This window comes from Gobius niger (genome assembly GCF_951799975.1).
Source record: "Gobius niger genome assembly, chromosome: 8".
NCBI lineage: Eukaryota > Metazoa > Chordata > Actinopteri > Gobiiformes > Gobiidae > Gobius > Gobius niger.
This window is the reverse complement of record NC_136859.1, coordinates 8,690,560-8,711,813: the sequence shown is the minus strand read 5'-3', so window position 1 is coordinate 8,711,813 and position 21,254 is coordinate 8,690,560. Positions and strand designations below refer to the sequence as shown.

The window sequence follows — 21,254 nt, the reverse complement described above, 5'->3', positions numbered from 1 at the left end:
GTCTGGCAACGGTTTCTGCAAACCAGGCCAAGTCTCACAACTGGAAGCATTTACAGATGTCAGAGAGCTCTCCCATTATAACCGAACAGGAATGGGATTAGCGCTTTAAGTCAAATGGGTTAAACTGCTGTTAACACAAAGACAGTGCGTGCTGCGCGAGTTTGACGAATGGCCTGTTAGCACAAAGAGCTAAAGCTAATCAAAGGAAGCATATCGAGTGGTTTGAAACTTTAATCTTGAACTTTGTAGCCGTCGAACTGCACAATCATGAGGACCCACAAGTCCAACAGCCTCCTGAGCAGAATGATGTTGTTTTTTCCAGTTTCCGCCATCACCAGTTGGTTGGCTGGCTGCTCTGGGTACTTGAGCATTGATATTGTATTGTATAATTTGGAACAATGTCTCTATAAGGAAAAGGCATTGGCTCTAAAACCCAGAGGCCAGAGCTGATGAAGAGTTGACCTAGAGCTCCCCCCGCAGGTATCAGTGGGAATGACATTCACTTTTATCAAACAGCACGGTCAGTAGGGTTAAACGTTAAAACGATACCGGTATCAGTACTACTGGTGTCAAGAGAAAAAAGTAACAAACGAAAGCAGATATGGAACAGGTGTGATGCTTTTGGTCCAGCTCCAATACATTTTTCCCCCCCAATTTTAATGAATTTTCCCCCTATTTTGTCCCCCAATTTTTTTTTTTAATATATAAAATTTGTCCTTAATTTTGCCCAAACTTTTTCTCGTTTTCCCAATTTGTTGCCTTGATTTGGCTAATTTCTTATTTTTAACTATTATTTTCTCTATTTACCCCAAGTTTTCCAACTTCCTCCCCATATATTTATTATTTTTACACATTTTTTCCTCTTCAATTCATCCCAATTTTCTCCCATTTTTCCCCAGATTATTCATAATTTTTCACACTTATCCTGAAATTGGAGATGAACCCAAAATTATAAATTTGCTGATTATTGTTCTGTTTTCTGGTTGTTGATTTTATTATAGGTATCGGAAAAAGTATCTTCAGGTATCGGTATCGGAAACCATCGTTTCAGTACTAGAATCGGAAAATATATAAGCCCTAAAGGTTAGCATGAGGGACTTGACTTGAGCAACAGACTTACAGTGGTTACTTCTTCTATAGCCGCAGATGCCGAGGACCTTACCAGTGTGAGGGGGGTGTCTTTCGGGGAGGATGAGGTTCTGGAAATTGATGATGCAGATGGCCTCCGCTCCGATCCACCGGTCGGACACCACCTTGATGTAGTACTGAGACGGCAGCGGCTCGAAGATGGGGATGGTGAAGACAATGTGCTGAGGCTCTCCTGTCACCACCTGCAGGGGGCGAGAGAGAGTCAACACAAACACTAGCCATGGGGTTTTTCTTGCAGCTGTGGTGATTTGTGTGAGGGAGGAAAAACAAAGCAAAACACCTTGTTAATCTTCCAACTTGACGTCTTTCTCACCAAAGCTTCTCTTAGGTCTTCTTCAGGAAAACATTTTCCCTTTCCAGCTATGACTTCAGTATCTTTATACCTACATACTCCACATCCAACATTTTGGACCCACCATTCTCAAACTAAATTGTAAATGGAAGACAACCATTCCAAAAAAAAAAAAATGCTCACTTAAATATAGTATTAAACACTTGAATCAATTGTTCTGTTGAAATGATAGGAAGTGGGAGACTTTTGGGGGTTTCTTTGGATTTTTTTTTCTGTTCAATAAAGGTGACCCATGTCCTCAAATCTTTAACAATCCCTTTGGTTCCTCATGAGAAAAAACAATGTGAATATGTTTAGGGAAAACTGCCATACCTGCTTCTTCTGCAGAAGGATGTATTCGGAGTGGTAGATGTGATCGTTGATGGGATCCTCCACCCACAGCCACCAGGGCTCACCCACTGAACCGTGCACCTGGAAAATAATCGTTTATTATTCATTAACCAAGCTGAAGAACTTAAAAGAACTGTATTGTATGATGAGACTTTGTTCCTTTCATGAAAAACAGGGATCTACGAAATTAGGACTGTGTAACTTTCACCCGGTTTGGCCCTCAAGTATACGTGACTTGGGATTGTCAGAGGAATGAGAGAAAAGTAAAAAAAAAACAATAGACTTTCTGTATCAAAATGCACAATTTCTTGTACTCATGATGTTTGAATGAGTGTGATCTTTCGTCCAGTGCCATCAGCTCTTCTTACATGTCAGTGCATATGTCACTGCCCTGTTCTGTTGGATCAGCACTAAGCCTGCAGTATACCATTACCGCTCCCCCATGTTCACAGCATGCTTCACTAATACAACGTAAACATTTATCCGTGCTACAAGGACAGTCCTGTTCCTCTCAGATCCAGGGTCAGGGTTCAGGACGAGGACTGAGAGAGAATTGTGATTGAGTTATTGATATATTTGTAGTGATGTGCGAGTGAAGCCTTGTAACACTTTAAGGCTTTCCTGGCAGAAAGTTTCAAAAGCGACATTCACACATGCGCCTCCAGCAGGATAAAGTCCTGGCAAAGTCAGGATTTTTGGAAGAAAACCTTGACTTTACCAGGACTTTAGCCAGCTGGGGGTATATCTGTGAATGTGGCTAAAGATCCGGAGCTTCAGAGCTGCTTCATTCTGTTTGAACACTGACCTTTTGTGGACAAGCTTTATTATAGCGACTTCTCATAAACATAATGCAACAACACAATCAAATCGATGTCCATCCATCCATTTTCTTCGGCTTCATCCGGGGCCGGGTCACGGGGGCAGCAGTCTCAGCAGAGATGCCCAGACTTCCCGATCCACGCACACCTCATCCAGCTGTTCTGGGGGGACCCCGAGGCGACACCAGGCCAGCTCGGAGACATGGGACACGTGCCCTGGGCCTTCCACGAGCAAAGCAATGTGTGCATTTGAAGTTTCAAACAGGTGTGTGGTGTTTTCATAATTTGCATCTGATGTTGATGTTTGAATGATCAGATCAATCATAGGCAAACAAATAAGAGTAGTACAGTTTTTTGTAATGTGGGTCTGTGCTCCACAAAGCTCCAGTGCCCGCTCTGCTGCTTCGAGGCAGTAAGTAAGTGCTTTATTTGTCATTGTACAAGCGTACAATGAAATAGTGTTCAGGTGCTAGTCCTGAGCCTCTGCGACTGAGCCGCGCTGCCATTGTGGGCCGACCTGACCCGGAGGTCGGAGAAACTATAGCACCCGGAGGAAACCTGGCTGACTGCCTTCAGGACATCAATGCACAATCTTTGTATTTAATTTAGTCAAAGCTAATTTAGCCACTATTTCCAGTAGATCACGCTCCTTACATTTCCTATGGTGAGGCGCAGAAAACTGGCACCATATGAACAAGGTTGGGTAGGAAACGGGGGAAATCCAGCACATTTACTTATCACTTGTGATTTACATTGCCAAAGTACGGACCAGAAAACAAGCTGTTAAGGTAACACACTGAAACTCTCTGAGCCAATGAGCCGCTTTGAAACACGATACACGACTCGCAGAGTGAAGCACAGATTTGACACTTTAGTCACGTGACCAGTTGTTACTGAAACAGGCTTCAGAGAGCGATTCAAGCGCCGGAGCTCTGTTTTTACCCTTTTGTTAATATTTGGGTCAGGTGGGCTCACTTCTAAACAATAAAGACTCAAAGATTGTAAGAAAAGGTCAAAGCTAAGTATAAAAAAGTGTACCTGGTCGTTCCACCTGAAGTCCGGTGTGATGATGAGCCGCACCCTGAGGACGGTGCGTGTGATGGGCTGAATACTGGCCTCCATCGTCACCGAGGGGATCTGATGTACGCACTGCTTCACCGAGAGGCCGACGTTCACGTGGTGCAGCATGTGGCCTAGAAACATTGAATAGTGATTGGCTCATCAGCTTTAGGGGTAACTGTAGTAGTTATAGTAGTCGTAGTCGTTGATTCGTACCGATCTCGTCTTTCCTCATCTCCTTGAGCTTGTCCACAGACAGTTTCTTCTCCTCCAGTCGGTTCAGGACGATGTGGCTGAGGTTTGGGAACTGTCGAAGGGGGTGACTGAAGCCCCACAGCCTCTTGTCGATGACTTTACACAGAGTCAAGAGCCGGTACGTCATGGTGGGCCAGCGCTTCCTCAGGGCGATCTCAAACAGGGCGCGCACAATACGGGCCGCATTCTGGGGAGATAGAAAAGTAACATTTATCCTTAAAGACAAACAAAAGTGTCCTCCACTTTTAACTACCATAAAAACAGTGCACTTCATTTCTTCTTCTGATTGAAACATACATAAGAATTATTTTTGCTCCTAGAGTCGTGTAACTAAGTCATTAATCACATGTGAGGGGGTTGACCGCCGCGGGGCAGTGATGGATGTGCGGTTCAGAGGTCAGGAGGAGGCAGACCTCAGTGATACACTCAGACTGATCCGGGCAGGTGCGGGACCACGCGGCTCTACACCGATGACAGTGGCATTTGACTGAACAGGACTCAGGACAGTAGAGTGAGAGGGAAATTGTTGACCTCCAATTCGGGACGCTGACGCAAGCATTTTGCACTCTGTGAGAAGCGGGGCCCAAACCCTAGGCCAGGGATCTCCAGTCGTCAGAATAAAATGACAGAAGGGAGGACTGGAAGATACGTCTATATACAGGGTTTATACAGGTAGAAGCAGGTCAAATCTCATACTTTTTAATGCCCAAATACTAAAGTTTAATTCCACAAACACTGAATAAAATCTGCACATTTTTAATTTTTTCAGATTTCCAGACAGAGAAAAGAGAATTGGACAAAACTGACAACTTTTAGGCAAAATTGTGGTCATTTGTTCTAGACCATTATTTTACTATTTTTGATGAACTGATACAGTAAACAATTCTTTTAAATGACATTTAAGGCCTTGATTTTGGCAAATTTCATTGAAATACTTTTAGTGCTTTTAATGCCCCACGGAAACACTGATATATATAAAATCCGATAACTGTCTTAAATATTGTGACAACATTATTGCCATATTTTATCAAACCATTTGATTACAGCACCAATACATTTCAAGAAGAACCTGTAAATAAATTGATTGGGGGTCAAACCGCCTTTGCTCAGCCCGACCCCGTCAGATCTCGGAAGCTAAGCAAGAAGGGCCTGGTCGGTACTTGGGAGACCGTTTGGTAACACCAGAAAGCCTGGGTGAATGTAGTGAGTGAGTGATGGCACAGACTGGTTGCCTCGCTTCCGTCAGTCTAACCCAGGGCAGCTATGGCTACAATAGTAGCTTACCACCACGGAGTATGGAGTGAATGAATACTGTAATGTAAAGCGTAAACTAAATCAGACAATTTTGACTCCTATTGAACCTTTGGACATGGAGGGGTGTGACATTATGTGAGCAAAAAATGTGGAAATCTCAGTCAGATGAAAAACCTCAGTTTACTGATAATATGTCGATATATTGTGCAGCCCTTGCAGAGTGCTACTTATTCTTTGAGGATACCTGAGTAACTATGGGACTTGAGCGAAGAACACCCAGGAAAGCTACCAGCCCAGATGACATTTCAGCACAAAAGTCAGAAAATGTATCGAATTTCCTCTCAATACTTAACGACATTTAAGTAAATGTGTGCATGTTGTATTCAATTACTTATCAAACAATGGGAAAACTCCTTTATTAATGTGACTCATTAAGCTAAAGTAGAAATGTAGAAAAGGGCTTATTTCTATCAGATTTTATTCTCACCAAGCACGATTTTCACAGAACACAACCCACCACGAGATATGTGTGTGACGCGTATGTGGCTCCTCACCTGGGCCACGTAGGACAGGTCGGAGATGAGGGAGAAACTGTCCACCTCTCCGCGGCTGATGTAGGTTTGAAGCAAGATGTTTACTTTGCCGTATGCGTTCTCCACTCCACCCGCGGCGGGCAACTCGCAGAAAGAAGACAGCATCTGGTCCAGCTCCTCCATCTCCTCGTCACGAAGCTCAAAAACACAAAATGGAGTTTAATTTCGTGCATAACTTACATGTGAGTAATGATCTTTTTCCTTTCCTTACCTTTAATTGGTCAAACTCTTCCGCTTTGGACACGATGCTGAAGATGTCGGCTTCTGTGCGCTGGGAGTTGAACAGCTCATTGAAGGTCTACAGAGGGGGAACAAAGACAGAAAAAAGATTAATAAAATGAGAGTGACAAAGTTTAAGGTGTTAAAAAGTATGCCCTAATGCTGTATAGAAATGTGTGGTTTCTTTGGCACCTCTATGGTGTTGTATTTGATGTAGAAGTGGCTGGCCGTCCTGCCCAGGTCCGTGGAGGCGAAGTACCCAGTGCGCTCCTCGAAGCGGATCATTCGGGCCTTGTCCAGTTTCCTCCCGCACTCGATCACCAGCTCCTTCCTGTACAGCTCCAGCAAAGGATCAATCTGGAAACAAAATGACGCTCTTCTTAAAGTATGAAAGCTTTTCAGTGTCAAGTTGGAAGCTCTCCCGGTGTCGTAGCATGATAAAAGGTTTTCCCTAATTAGGCACAATTCTTAAAAACACTGCCTACGTTTACAAGCAGCCAATAACCGGAATATTAGCAACAACCGGGTTATTCCAAATGTTTCAGAAACCAGAATATTGACCTTAGCCCGAATATTGACTTGATGGCATTTAAACAGAGTCACTGTTTTCAATAAGGAGTGTTTTATTAGGATGGGAAAGAACAAATAGCCATAGATGAGAAGGACCATAATGAGACATTCAGTCTGGAATACAGTCTGGAATTGCAATTTCCCATCAAACACCAGTGCTCCTCCGGGCTGTAACCAAAACCATGAAGATTCTGATTTGATTTGATTCTCGTTCAAGCTGCGATCTTTAGCCCCGCCTCGAGTCTCAATTCACGTCCTATGACCACAATTCCAGACTATCTTTATATGTAATTGTAAATACATAAATAAAGTCAAAACACACTCCTGGGTTCCCCACCTGACTCTGGAAATCAAGCCTTTGAAGGTGGATTTACTAAAAATGGTGTAAGCTATTGTCTGTGGAGAAGCATCAATGTGAGAGAAATGTTCGATATTGATGCACTCACGCCTAAGACAAGTGCTGTAATGCTAAAGGTATGAGTTAAGCACTAACTCTAGTTAAATGCTGTTAACCGCCAATAACCATTAGTAACAGACTGAGTTTTTATTTGGTGACATCAAAAGACAAATGTTCAAATTGAACATCTTTATTGCATTTTTAGATAACTTCATGTTTTGTTGTCCTTATAATGATGCCACTGCTGGAACATAAATCAGACTTTAACACTCAAACAGCTACTCAGTACTTAAGAACTCTTATTTAGTTATTTGTGCCAATACTTTGTACTTGAGGAAACGCTGTGGCTACACTGATCAACACAAATGGATGTTCTTTTGTAGAACCTCTTGTACAAATTACTTTAGCAAAACTATTACGTATTGTTAAACCCGTCATCAACTTGTGAAGTTAAAGATAATATTCATACTTTCTCTGCATGACTTCATTTTAAGAGTGTTACCTGGTAGGCCTTGTGGTTGATGCCGTAAACCAGAGGGTTGGCTCTCATTCTCACATACAGATAGGTGTAACTCAGCCACTTCACCGCCTCCTCCACGTTTGTCACTGTCCCCAAAGCAACCTGACAAAACAGAAGTCCATCAAATTATTGTAAAATGTACCTGTAATATGTACAAATGTAACAGTAAAGAAGGAAAAGATACATAAGGGGCAACTATGGCCCTTATGTATCTTTTGTACTGACGGTGGAATATAATATGTGGTCTCTGTGTCCATCTAGTGGCCAAGGCAACAACTACAGTCACACAAGCTGAATCCAGTTAAAATGTACCTACTACAGCACAGAATTTCATGACAAAAACATTTGGCTATTCTGTACTTAAAAAACTACATGAAATTGACAACAAGAACTATATACCATTTTACGCTGGAACTTCAGAAAAAGAATAGTTTGTTACCAGCTCCAATCAAAAGGTGCCATTCATTTCAGATCAAATAATTTAAGTTTCACAATATTGATTTGTATAAAAAGGCAAAATACATGCCACGTAAACTCTGAAATTATGATAAACTTATATAACCAAAAACACTATGGATCCACCTTTTGGAATATAAACAGTCAGGGACAGCAACTTAAAAAGGATAATGAGTTAACATATATTAACACACAAGCACAACAAAGTTAATAGAATTTGGTTTTCGTTTTCCCCGCACGAATCCATCTGCCTTGTCTGACTTCACCCGACTTCACTGTTGCATTATTGTCTCAAACCGAAGTGTGTCATTTTCTCCTAAAATTTGACTTTTAAATAAAAACACGGCGGATGAGGCAGAGACGTTTCGACAGGTGGAGCGCGAGGCAGGTGTAAAATAGGCCGGGAGCTGAAGGTACGTAATTAAAAAAAAAATCTGATGAAATCGTCTGAAATAAGCCGCCGCCGAGCGATAAAGTCGCCGAGCTTTCAGTTTGTGTGACTTTCTGAGAAGAGGAGACAGACTGCTTCATTTGGAGTTCATTTCACAGGGATATATTAGGACGAGTCAATGGAGAGCATAGTATGAAGACAAGGCCACGGCTGTGCATTAAAGTGAATGTAAACCAGGATCAAGTCATTGGTAATCTTAAAGGAATTAACAGTAATATAGTGGAAATACTGTGAATTAACTCAACTGAAAGCTGATGCATAATAATCTGATGTCCATCCTACATAATATAAAGGGCAAACAATGAGTGCTTTTCACATGTTAACCTTGTTTTTTTTGTAGTGAAGCTTAAAATAACAAATGTGTCATAATAATATTCCTTTGTTTCAGATAAGACAAAGCAGTTATAATATTGTCCAGCAGAGTGTGCACAAATCAACGCAGGGTCGAGAGTTTGTTCTTGAGGTAAGACATGTACCAAGTTAGTTGAAAAATGTAAGGAAGGGTGTCTCTAATGTCCTTGCCCACAGTCACTGACCTCCGCGTTGAGATTGTCGGCCAGGCTGTCGAGGAACTGGCTCTCGATGGGGTTCTGCTGCGTCAGGAGAGTCAGGTAGTGGCTCAGTTTTTCGTGGCTCGTGATGATGGTTCCCTCCCCGTATTTATCAAACTGCGGTCGACCGGCGCGTCCAAAAATCTGCATCACATCCAGGATACCCAGGTCGACCAGCGAGCCGCGCTTCGCATCGTAGATCTGAGTGCCCTGTGGAAATGACAAAGAAGAGGCGTCAAGCATGGCTAATGTTACGGCTAATGATGTAAAGGAGGACTGAAAAAAAAGTGTCGATAGCAGTGATGTTTTATGTTTCAGGTTAAGATAAGATCTGCTTTAGAACTCAAGTTAAAAAAGGGTCTGGAACAATTGATTCATGACTGGGCCTGAAATTTGGGATGGAGTCCGGGTGGGAGGGGGCACACACATTGTTTACCGAGGTGTGCACATCTACACCAAAAATGCAACACAGTGAGGAAATGAGGCAGTGCAGCTGTTTTTATGGAGTTCTTTCTTGTCTCTTCACTGCAGCTCTGGTCTCTGCCTCAAAGTTTACAGCGAGCCCTGTGGAAGACCGGGCTGCAGCGTGGAGCATCACCGTGCACCCGCATGTGCTCTAGTGCTGTTTCATAACAATAATAACAGTAATATCAGAGGTGTTTGGGGCATATTGGTCTTTAATTGAGGCAGTTACAGACTCAGAAAAGTCTGGGCTAGGCCTGGGCAATTCATCAATATTTAATCTAAGCGCAATTCTAATAAAGGTCGATCACGATAATCGCGTGGTGCGTTTAAATCGAGGAGGATTGGCCAGTCCTGTCACATTCTGGAAAAAAATATGGACGGCAAAATGCTGCAGCGCCTGTCAGGTCAATCTCAGGGAAACACTCGACCCAAAGAAACATGAAGCCCAGATAATACATGCGGAAGCCAGAGGAGAGGACCTGGTGATTTTAAGTGTAATATCAGTCACAAAGTCTCGTCAAATGGGCAAAACAGGAACATGCGTGTCCCGTCTCTCCATCCACATCTCCTCCGGACTCCTTTAGTATTTCCCTAACACCGATCGCTATTTGGACCATGTGGACTATTTTTGAGGCTGCAGCCGTGGAATAGCTGGACTTTAACCAGTGAATTGTAAGTTTGAGCTTCTTTTATACTTATAAATGCGCTGTTTACGACAAGTATTTCTTTATGTACATAATAAGTTGTTTGCGCTTCACTCCGTAAGTCGTGACTTTGTGAGGCTCTGAAGCCAATTCTCGCTTCTTCTGACATTCTTCAAACATTTGACTTTCTTGCGTCTCCATGCCAGATGTTGGTGTGTTGCGTGGGCACTGTGCAGGTGAGGGAATGTTGTACTGTGAGGCTAGAAGTGTGGAGCTTGTTTTTGCTGATGAGTTCACTTCAGTTTTCTGTTTGGCCACAGCATCTGTTGACTTGAAAGTCCAGGAAAGGCCTTGTTTATTTATTTATTTTTCTTTCTTTTTTCTTTAAAACACAAATAATCTAATCGAAAATCGACATCGATCAATATGGGGAAAATTATCTTGATATTTTTGGGGGGAAAATCGCCCAAACTAGTTTCGAGATCCGGGACAAAAGCCTTGAATTCACCTCTGTCCCGAATATTGCGGGACGTGTGGTCACCCTAATTACTACCCAATAATATAAATCTATGTACTTGAGTAACCGATAATTAGTTACTTTTATTTATTTGTTTATTTGGTCAGGACAGCGCATGTTAATGAACATACATGGATACGTCATGCATGTAAACACACCACACCGGATTGTGTCCTTAGGCTAATTTCCATCCGTTGTCCCACACTCGCACTCAATCAATCACCCTGGCCTATTGTACATGTTTTTAGTGGTGGGGAAACCGGAATACCCAGAGGATGCAGACACGGGGAGAACATGCAAACTCCACACAGAAAGGCCCGTCCATGTGGGAATTGAACCTGGGACCTTCTAGCTGTGAGACAGGAGTGTTAACCGCGGCACAGGGCTGTTCCTACACTCTCTAGTGGCCAGAACGTCCATAGTAGATACAGTACATATTGCTGGAAAAGTGAGAGTAGAAAAAAATAAACGTCAAAGTGTCAAAACCGAAGTTGGCAAATTACCATAGCACAACTGAAAGTCAAATGTTCTTGAATTTGATGAGAGTTGGCTTGTGACGGACTCTTGGCATCTTTATCAAGTTTTATGTAGAATGGATGGACAGTTGCATGAGGTTAAAAGTGCATTTGATATAAGATTTAAATGTTCTTGGCAGGAAAAAGTGGTGGTTTGAAGAGCAGCAGATTGTGCACGGAGTCGTGGGAAAGAAATGCGTGGGAAGAAAATCAACTTAACATTGGAATCAAGTTTTGAAGCTGTCTTTGCCTTGTCTGTCCTTGACCACAGACATTACAACTTCCTATCCTGTACAAAAGTGTTCATATCACTGCTTCCCCCATAAAGTCAGCGAAAGTATTGAAAGAACCAGGCCCGACCTTGATGATGACGGCGTGTGCGGGCAGGTTGACTCCCCAGGCCAGAGTGGCAGTGCACACCAGCACTTTGAGGTATCCTTTGGAGAACATGCTCTCCATCAGGCTGCGGTCCGAGCGCAGCATCCCGGCGTGGTGGATCCCAAAGCCCTCCGGAAACATCTCCCTCATCTGCTTGTTCCTGGAGCGCTGGATCTGAGGAAATAGAACAAGGACAATATAACTCATGCTACAGTATTCTATGTGTGGAAATATTAATAATATGGCAGATAAACTGTACATTTTTGGAGCTTTTACAACCCTTATATGATTAAAAACTCTCTCCACCCTCTCCTTCTCCTCTGCCCCACCACTTCTTTCTTTCTCTCGCTGATAAAGCTGTGTGGGGTTGACTGACAGTCGGGCCGTGCCCTGTTCAAACCAGAGGGACTCTCCCTTGCTCTCAGTCTAAATGGAGGTCAGCCCCTTTACTCCACTGCTCCACAAACACAAGGAGAAACCAGTCTCCCTGTTCACATCTGAAACACTATAGAGCGGCTGAAAACATCTGGAGAAGGGATAGGGAGCTCAGGGAACAAAGGTGGAGGAACGAGGGTGGAGGTTTGGCAAAATCAAAGAGGTCTAGAAAGGACAAATCACTTCAGCCCTGCTTTACATAAAACCTGAGAGTCAGCACTTCCTGTCCATTTGTATTCCTATGGGCGCAAATGAATCACTATTTCAAAAGGCAAGTAACACAAACTGCGCTTTTGCGACCGCCGTTCTTGAACCTACTGCCAATTCGGACTGAACTCCTTCGGGATACTTCACCCTGAAGTCACGGTTCACTCCGGGTTGGCAGTTAAGTCCTTTTCTGGCGCGTTCATGCGAGTTGGGAGAGGTTTTGGTAATTGAAATGCTACGGTTGAGGCTGTGCTTTGAGCTGTCGCGCCGAGTTAGCAGTTAGCCCGCGGTCTGTAATGTGAGGTGAGTCAGCGCTGATCTGTGGAGCGCTATAGGGCAGTATTCGGGAAGGCACGGACCCAGGCGCCTGATCAGATCCCATTAGCCGTTAGCCCCGGTGTCTCTGCGCTTCTGTGGGCTGTACCTGCGCTGGCAACAGACAGCCGCCTGACAACTCCACTCAGCATCTATCATGTGTCTATGGAGGCAAGACCAAGGAGCAAATCACCCTCTCAACAGACTGTCACAGCGCTGAGAAGCACAAATGGAGGGAGATGTAAACAGCTATTCTTTTCTGTATTGGTATTATCTGTTAACTTCATTAGGAACTGTGGAACTAAGTGTAGGTTAAAGTGATACTCTGTAAGTTTCAATGTTTTCACAATTGAATAGATTGGGTTGGGTATGATTGACCGCCTGGGCCTACAACTTGACGTATTCCGTATCCATTTCCTGATCTCAGCAGCTAATCAGAATCCCTGTCCTGTTAACCCGGCCTGTCAGGTCGAATCAGGAGGGAAGGGGAGGGCGCTTGATCGTCTACTTTTCAAATTTCGTTCTGGCTCTCCTCATATTGCAAACTAGGAGTGGACTTTCAGGCCTAATTAGACAGTGTATTGGGCCTTTGTGGAGAAATTCAGTTTGTGAGCTATAGATTCATAGTTTAGCCTGTTTTTTCATTATTTCACTAGTCATCAAAGTATATAATGTGCTCTGTGCAGCACTTGATTTTGAAAAAAAGTGCTGAGTAAAACCAAAACTATACATTTCAATCGGTAAAGTGAGGAGAGTGAGGAGATGAAATTTGAAAGCTGAACAGTCAAATTCCTCCCCTCTTTAACAAGAAAACCATTCTTAGTTTGCAAAATGAGGAGAACAGGAACAGAATTTTCAAAAGCAAAAAATCAAGCTCCTCCCCTTCCCTCCTGATTGGACCCGAGAGGCTGGTTCAAAGGAAATAGCTCGTCTCATTGATCAATACGGGAGGATGCTAAACTCTGATTAGTCGCTGAGATCCGGGAAGGAGGGACTTTACAAAAAATATATACTATATATCTATGCATTTTCTAACATTTGTAATTCATTTGCCCCCTAGGTGGAGGGGTTTGAGCACCCGAATGATCCTGGGATCTATATTGTCGGGGTCTTTGTGCCCCTGGTAGGGTCTCCCATGGCAAACAAGTCCTAGGTGACGGGTCAGACAAAGAGCGGTTCAGAAGGCCCTTATGAGAGACCAGCAAGCCCAGTTAGAATCGTGAGGCCGTCCTTCTGTGGACCCACCACCTGCAGGAGGAGCCATCGGAGGCCGGCGCAATGTGAAACGGAAAAGTGGAAAAAAATTGAAAGGTATGGATGGATGTAATACATTTAGACTTCACTTTAAGAGTTTATAATATGTAGTCCAAAAACAAAGTAAGTAGCATACTTTCATACCTTACCCTTGTTTTGTGGTACCATTAAAAGTTATTGGCAAATGTGAAAACCGTCCAGAGTACAGCTGATAGACTAGTGGTTAAGGCCATTGCACCTACAATGTTCTGTCCTCAACATCATGGGCTCGAGTCCCAGCACTGATAATATGCTGAAAGTCACAATTTCTCTTCACCTCTTTTCACTCTGAACTGTCAAATAAAGTGCGCAAAACTGCCCCGCAACTGGCTTGAACCAGAGTTTGTGAACTCAAAAAACTCTTGACAATACAACAGCAGTTCCTAAATCTGGACAGAACAAAAAACAGAACTAAGCCATGTCCAGAGCAGGTGTAGACAGGCGTAGTGCTGCCGAGATTCACTGCCAGCCTCTTGTAGCTCGAGAGGTGGGCGAGAGTGGGAGTTTGAGTGAGCACTTCCGCCCACTCCACAGCACTCTGCCACCAATATCACGTTTTATTTTAGCTCAATTTGAAGAGGATATCCACCGAAGCCCTCCTGCAAATTACCTGCAGCGCGACAGGGAAATGTGTGAATTTAACAGGCTATCGACGAAGACAGAACCGGCTCGCTCGTTTGCATTGCATTACCATAACACAGGGCCAGAAATATATAAAAAACGCGAGGTTCTTCTCCACAAAACATAACATTAAAAACTATTCGCTATGAGGTCCAAAATGTCAAATAAAAAGTCGGCCATTTTGTAGCCCTAAAGCGATAAAAATGGGAGAAGTTCTTTAACTTGTAAAGGCTAAAGCTTTGGCATCTACAAAGGCAAAGATAAGGATGCATGCATTAAAATATCATTAACCATTAAGTTCAAGGAATGACGTGAAGAAATAAGTCGGACAGTTTGAAGAGAGGATATAACTGCAAAATGTTTCTTAGTACAAGGATTCTTGGCATCTTAAAAGGCAAAGGCTGAAATAAATAGTTCTGCAAAAGGTCATGCCTTTATTAAAATAACAATAAACAATATTAACTCAGGGAGGAAAAAGTTAGGAAGTGATATAGGAAGTTTTGAAGGCAAGGTAGAGTTTAAAAAAAGGAAAAGAGAGTCATTGTACTTTGTGCTAAAAGTTCCTTGGCATCTGAAAAGCAGAGCTACACACAATTAAAAACAATTTTCAATGTAAGGGCAACAATAGGTTCGAGATGTTCTGAAATGTAGTAGTTTTGGGGAAGTAGCAAAACTATCATACACTCAAAGATATCAGGCCAAAAATGATCATTAATAGCGTTGTGTATAAGGTCAAATATGATAGAAAATGATATGGAAGTTCAGTAGGTCCAAAGCAATGGAAAAAAGGTGATCGACTTAACAAAGAAATCAACATGACAAATAAATTACATGCAATAAAACAACACTACATCATGTTATGGTAAAAAAAAATATGAAAGGAAATTTAGAAAACACTGAACTCATAGCCTACCAAAAAGCCGATGCTAATCTATCATGCTTTAGAGGCACTATACCCAATTATTTTCTCGTAGCGGAAGAGAATTTATTTTGTCCTCCTTTAGTATATTGTAAACACAGACATTTGAGGGAACAAATATCTAACTATAGAGCATTTGTATCAATGTCATGATCTCTCAAGTTGGTTTTCTTGCATTTCTGTGGAAGTGACCCTACAAGTTGTGAAATGGGCCTATGAAGAATTGGGATGCTACAAATATGGACCACAGCCAACATTTTAATTGAATCAATCAATCAATCATTGGTTTTATCCAGCCCAATGTCACAGCGGGAGTTCACTCACAGGTACAAACACTAAAGTAATGAAATAAAACAGTTGAAGTGTATAGGCAAACACAATGTCCAAAATAAATGTCAGCAGCAGGTGGTGACGAGCCGCGCGGGTGTCCCCAGTCCTTAGACTCTTCAGCACGTCGATGACAAACTCAAAAACCCAGTTGGAGAAAAAAGAAACTCAAAAAGAAAACCTCGAACCACAGACGGAGAGATCCACTCCCATGGACGGACAGGCTAGAGATAGACCCAGGGCTGATAGGAGTCCCTCAGCAGACGGGCTGACTGACTCCTATCAGCCCTAGTGGCTTCCTCTTTCATTGTTTATAATTGAAAAAAATCAGGTATAGGGCCTTTAAGTTGAAATGACATATTTAGATTTGAAGAAACAATAAAAGCATATGCTAAAACCTGGCATCTAAAAAGGAAAAGTTATCTCCTACTAGAGAAATACACATGAAAAGTATCCATGCATTACATTAAAATAACATTAACCGCAAGGTCAACTATTGATTCAAAGATGTTAGCAAGTAAAATTGTGGGTATAGCATATAAAGAGCATAAAACAATGGAAAAGGAGACTCGCTTCAACTTGTGCTAAAAGTTTCTTGGCTCAGGGAAGTTAACTTTAAATTGTCTTCTGTTTCGGAGGAGAACTTTCTATCCCCCGTTTTGACCTGAGCAGTTTCAATACCTTTTGTCTTTTCCCCGCTGCAGCGGACATTGTAAGCTGATAGGAACAGTAGCCGCTCCATTGTTGAACAACTGACTGCAAAATGCCCCAGTGGGAAAGGAATCTCTAAAAATAGTGCTATATATTTCAGGCAATTTTGTGGCAAATGTGAAATGAGATACATGCGCCCCTCGTTGATTCATTTACACAACTGTGGAGGGAAGTCTTCATTTCACAGTTGGTGAGTGATTACTGTCTTAATACTGTCAAGATGATGCTCATACTTATAAGTTTGTACATTTTCAGGGTTTATGCAGGTAGCAGCCTGTATAGTCATGTAAGCTTTTAATGCGCAATTATTCAATACGTGCATTACACCAATCAAAGAAATGAGGCGAAAATTGGGAAATCAAAATCTAAATGTATACAATGGGCCACTTTTGAGTAGGGCGCGACCGGTATATATATTATCGGCCGATATTAGGATATTTTCAATATCGGCTATCGACCTAAATCAGCTGATAAAAAGGCCGATATCTCCGGGACCAAAAGTGACAAATTCCCGTTTTCAGCACCAGAACGAGCTGAGTCAGAGCTTTAAAATGAGCCCTCCCACATATTTTAGTTTATAAACTTTTGCATATTATTTCGGAACCATAAGAGATAAAGACTTACTGTTTTTTGTTTTGCTACTGATTTTTGTCTTTCAAACAAGCTCTCTGAACTAACTACTAAACATAATTATACAGCGCCCCCTGCTGTCACAGTTCAACACTGACACATTAAGAAGCTTCATACACAGGATTATACAGTTCTAAAATTTGGCCAAAACTATCAGTGGTGCACACCGGCATCGGCCAATCAAAATACCCAATAATTGTTTAGTAGTTTTGTTTATTGAAAGGACAGTGTGCAGTTACATTAAAAAGATGCTGCACCAGATTAAACACTATGCTAATTTCCATCTGTAATCCCCACATTGGTCAACTGATATTTCTATATATTTCTATGATAGAAACCTTTACTATAATAATAAAAGCTTAACTTTAGGCTATTTGAGAGATTTAAAAAAAAACATCAAATTAAATTACTTAAAATATCGGCCTTTATACCGGCTATCGGTCATGCCAACCCTCTTCATATCGATATCAAACCCCGAAAATCCATATCGGTTGTATTAATTTTACTCTTGGGTTAAAAATGTTGCACAATTTTGGTCAGAGCAGCAGTCGATTGTGTTTAGACGATATTTATTGTATGCAGTAAGAATAGTTGAGCAATGTCTATACTCACCAATAAATTTAGGTTTAATGCCAGTTTAATGCCAGAGTTTGCCTCCAATGTGATGTTTTAAAATGACAAGGCCTTAATTCTGACTTTTAATACTTAATGTCTCGCTGGTTTTGATTTTTGTCTGCCTAGAGATTAAGAACTCACCCTACATCCGCGACTATAACACTGACTCAAACACACTTTAAGATATTTAGTTCATAATTCAGTTTAAAATAGTCAGAATGTAATATCTGTCAGAAAAATGGTGATGTTCCAAGCTTTTAAACGATGTGTGTACAAAGGTAGTATTAATGTGGCACGACAAGACTGGGCACAACCGCAAGAGGGAGGAAATCTTGTTGTCACTGGAAGCTACAGTTTGTGTAATAGCTGTTTTAAAGCTGTTGTTTTAAGTAGCAATTAAAGTGTAAATGAACTTGCTTTGCATTACAACACTCCCCGAGGCTTATAGTCGGCCATTATTAGCATCAGTCTCAAGGAGTTGTCTCTCAATACCACACAAAATCAGCTGTGCTCTTCAATACAGCATTGCATTTTGTACTGGCATTAACCCCGATGGAAAACCGGAGATTGATATTGTGCTTTACACACGTCTCACTGGGCAGGAAGGGTGGAGTGCACTGCTCAAGAACACAAGGGTCTATAAGTCCAAGTGTTAAGTTCGTTTAGACTCAAGCCACTGACCTGCAGGTTAGTGAGCGAGGCAACCGCAGCAGCAGATTTTCCTTCACAGTGATGAAAGATCTGCGTCTAGACTCTGACGGCAAGATTTAAGTTCAAGGGTGAGTCAACTGAACTGCTCTAACGCTCACAAGGGAAAGTCAAGCGAGGTAGACTGTATTAGCCAGCAAACTCTTTTCCTATTCTGTACAAAGAGTCTGGGAGCTAGTTTCAGCACTCCGGGCTCCTATGGGAAGAACTGACAGGAGAATTGATCGATCAAAGAAATGCGCAGCGATACCAGCGGTGTACAGTGCTTCTTCAAGGACGGGGCAAAAAGAATATGAAATTGAAAAATCTTATTTTAATTCGATCTGGACTTAATTTTTGAAGGTGCATTATGCAACTTTTTTATACGGGAAAAAATAAAGTTGATATGTGCGTACTTGACCTTGTAGTGACCCATCGGTTGTATGAGTGGTTAACATTGTGCCTTTACTTTTGATCACGGTGGCCTCTAAGCGCTCCAGGATCAATTTTTTTGTAGGTTTTCTGGTGAGAGGGTCCGTCATCAGTGAAAACCTTCCAAACAATTGATCGTGGGGCGTCCTACAGACCACTGTGATAGGAAATAAAGGCACCATTCTGACCACTCGTACAGCCACTGGATCACACACACAATTTTTTTTTTTTTTTTAATGTAGAAGTTGCATAATGCACCTTTAATTAGATTTTATTCATTTTATTTCACCTCAACTCCTTCATTTGCGCACTACCAACTAGGCTACAAAACACAACAGGAAGAAGAAAGGTACAAATAGACTGGGGTGTCCAAACTTTTTTCACTGAGGGCCACATACAGAAAAATAACCTCACCTCCATTGTATTAAAGTTAGGAAACTCAATAAAATGCTAATTATGCTTTTTAATTGATTATGCTTAAAGTAAAGAAAACAACCGTCATCACAACTTTCTATTAATGGAATTTTATTTATTATATATATATATATTGAATTAAAGCCACCCTCCTTGAACCACCACCTTAACGTGGTGGAGAGGTTTGAGCGCCCGAATGATCCTGGAAGCTCTATTGTCGGGGCTTTGTGCCCCTGGTAGGGTCTCCCAGGGCAAACAGGTTCAAGGTGAAAGAGCGGTTCAGAAGAGACCAACAGGACTGGTTAATTATGAGGTCGTCTCTCAATGGACCCACCACCTGCAGGAGAAGCCATAGGGGGCTGGTGCAATGTGATTTGGGCAGCTCCAGCAGCTGCCCCCACGACCCGGCAACAGACAAGTGGAAGAAAATGGATGGATGGATGGAATTAAAGCCCAAAAAAAAATATAGAGAGAATTTGCAGTGGGCCAATTAAAAGTTGGACTCGGGCCGAAGTTTGGACACCCCTGAAATAGACTAATAGCTAGATTTGGATGTTTGACTCCGACACAGGACATTGTTTGACTCCGACACAGGACATTGTACAAATACATGACAGAAGTGCTGTCCTCAGAGAGAAGGGCTACAGAGCTAAGGCGCTAACACCACTAGCATGACGCTAATATCTACCAAACAACAAGTGAAGAGAAGCTGCTGAATTGCTAAAGCAAGAGTTGCTGGTAATGAAGCTGACAAAGGTTTTGCCCACTTTCTCCTTCCTTTGTGTTTTCTTGTTTATGCGTAATCCGCCCATGGTTGCATAGTAGCTATGCCTTGTCCCTTCATCAACCTCACGTACTGTAGCTCATCCCCAGTATTCTTTCTGACTTTAAAGCATAGACAGCAGCATAGGCAGGGCCGGGGGAAACGTCACACAAAGGGAATAAAGTCGAAACTTAGCTTTGGGCGCCATATCTCGAATATTCCATAGTGTTCAACCTACCCCTTTCACTAAAAATTGGGATTAAAAACTGAGAATTATTCGGTGAGGGTTTTATTGGGTTTATGGGAAAAGCACCTGAAAGCCAAAACCCGTGAATTTAACCCAGATCATTCATGCTGTGAAATCAATCTCATCACCTGGATACCTTAACACCAAATTTAAAACTTTACTGACCTCTTGTGGCTATATTTATCATTTCCATCCAGTATTTTTTTTTTTTCTCCTCTTAAAAGCCTAGATGTGAGTTGTCGCTCCACTGTGTCATCCTATTTCCAGCCGCCTTTGAGTTTTAGCCTCATTGTTGTTGATCGGTCTGCCGCGGCGCCGACAGCTCGTCAACAGATCACAGGAGACGAGAGGACACGAGGCGGGCTGCACTTGTAAAAATAGCCCCCCGAATGAAAGCAAACAGTTCGAATAATGAGGCCGGCAAGGTGTCCCCAGAGGCTCTGAAATCGCTGGTGGATTGGAGCGTCGGGGAGGAGGGGCTGGTGTTGGGACAGAGTTGTCAGACGGAACGACATGAAAGGACCACATGTGAAGCGAGGAGATGTGTGGTCACGAAATAGACTGAGTGGCAGGAGTGGTTTTTAGTGAGGGGTTTAGGTAGGGATCAACAATGAAGCATAAACAAATCAGGACTGAGAAATTGAAAAGGCTGTGATGTCCACTACAGTATAGGACAAATTGTCTTCACAGGTTTAAAATTTCAAAGCAAAATGATTTTCTAAAGGTTGTATGAATATTAAATACTTCTTTCATATCTTCATGCATATGATCAATTATAAATTCCTTCATGTATTTTTGTGAAACACCATGATTTACTCAAATGTGTAAATATCTATTATTTCTGCAGTAACCCAAAGAGGCCAGCAGGTGTCTCTTCTCCTCCACCGTATGCACTGGCACTGATTATGGTGTTGCCTCTGGATCTGCAAACAAAGGCTTCATCTCAGGTTTAGATATTAAACTCCAAGAATAAAACTATTTAGTTCATTTGTGTGAACAGACAAGAAATCTACCATGAATGTGGACTTGTCTATCTTAATTTGAAACTCTGCAGGGCTTATTGTCATATGAACATCTATTGAAAGACAGTGCCTTAACGTGAATACGACAGGTTTTAACGCTTTTGATATATGTGATATGCATGA

The 21,254-nt window shown here is 42.1% G+C and overlaps 1 protein-coding gene across 1 annotated transcript in view; it reads right to left on the bottom strand.

Moving 5' to 3' along the window:
* The window catches only part of ascc3 (activating signal cointegrator 1 complex subunit 3), a 158,684-nt gene that overhangs the window by 41,150 nt on the left and 96,280 nt on the right, over window positions 1–21,254 (bottom strand). The window contains exons 15-24 of the mRNA XM_079561281.1: window positions 11,476–11,667; window positions 8,960–9,184; window positions 7,499–7,618; window positions 6,222–6,386; window positions 6,022–6,108; window positions 5,772–5,948; window positions 3,925–4,150; window positions 3,688–3,842; window positions 1,814–1,912; window positions 1,163–1,331 (exon numbers count right to left, since the gene is read on the bottom strand). Of these exons, the coding sequence (XP_079417407.1) occupies window positions 1,163–1,331; window positions 1,814–1,912; window positions 3,688–3,842; window positions 3,925–4,150; window positions 5,772–5,948; window positions 6,022–6,108; window positions 6,222–6,386; window positions 7,499–7,618; window positions 8,960–9,184; window positions 11,476–11,667 (1,615 nt within the window). The remainder of the gene's footprint in view (window positions 1–1,162; window positions 1,332–1,813; window positions 1,913–3,687; window positions 3,843–3,924; window positions 4,151–5,771; window positions 5,949–6,021; window positions 6,109–6,221; window positions 6,387–7,498; window positions 7,619–8,959; window positions 9,185–11,475; window positions 11,668–21,254) is intronic.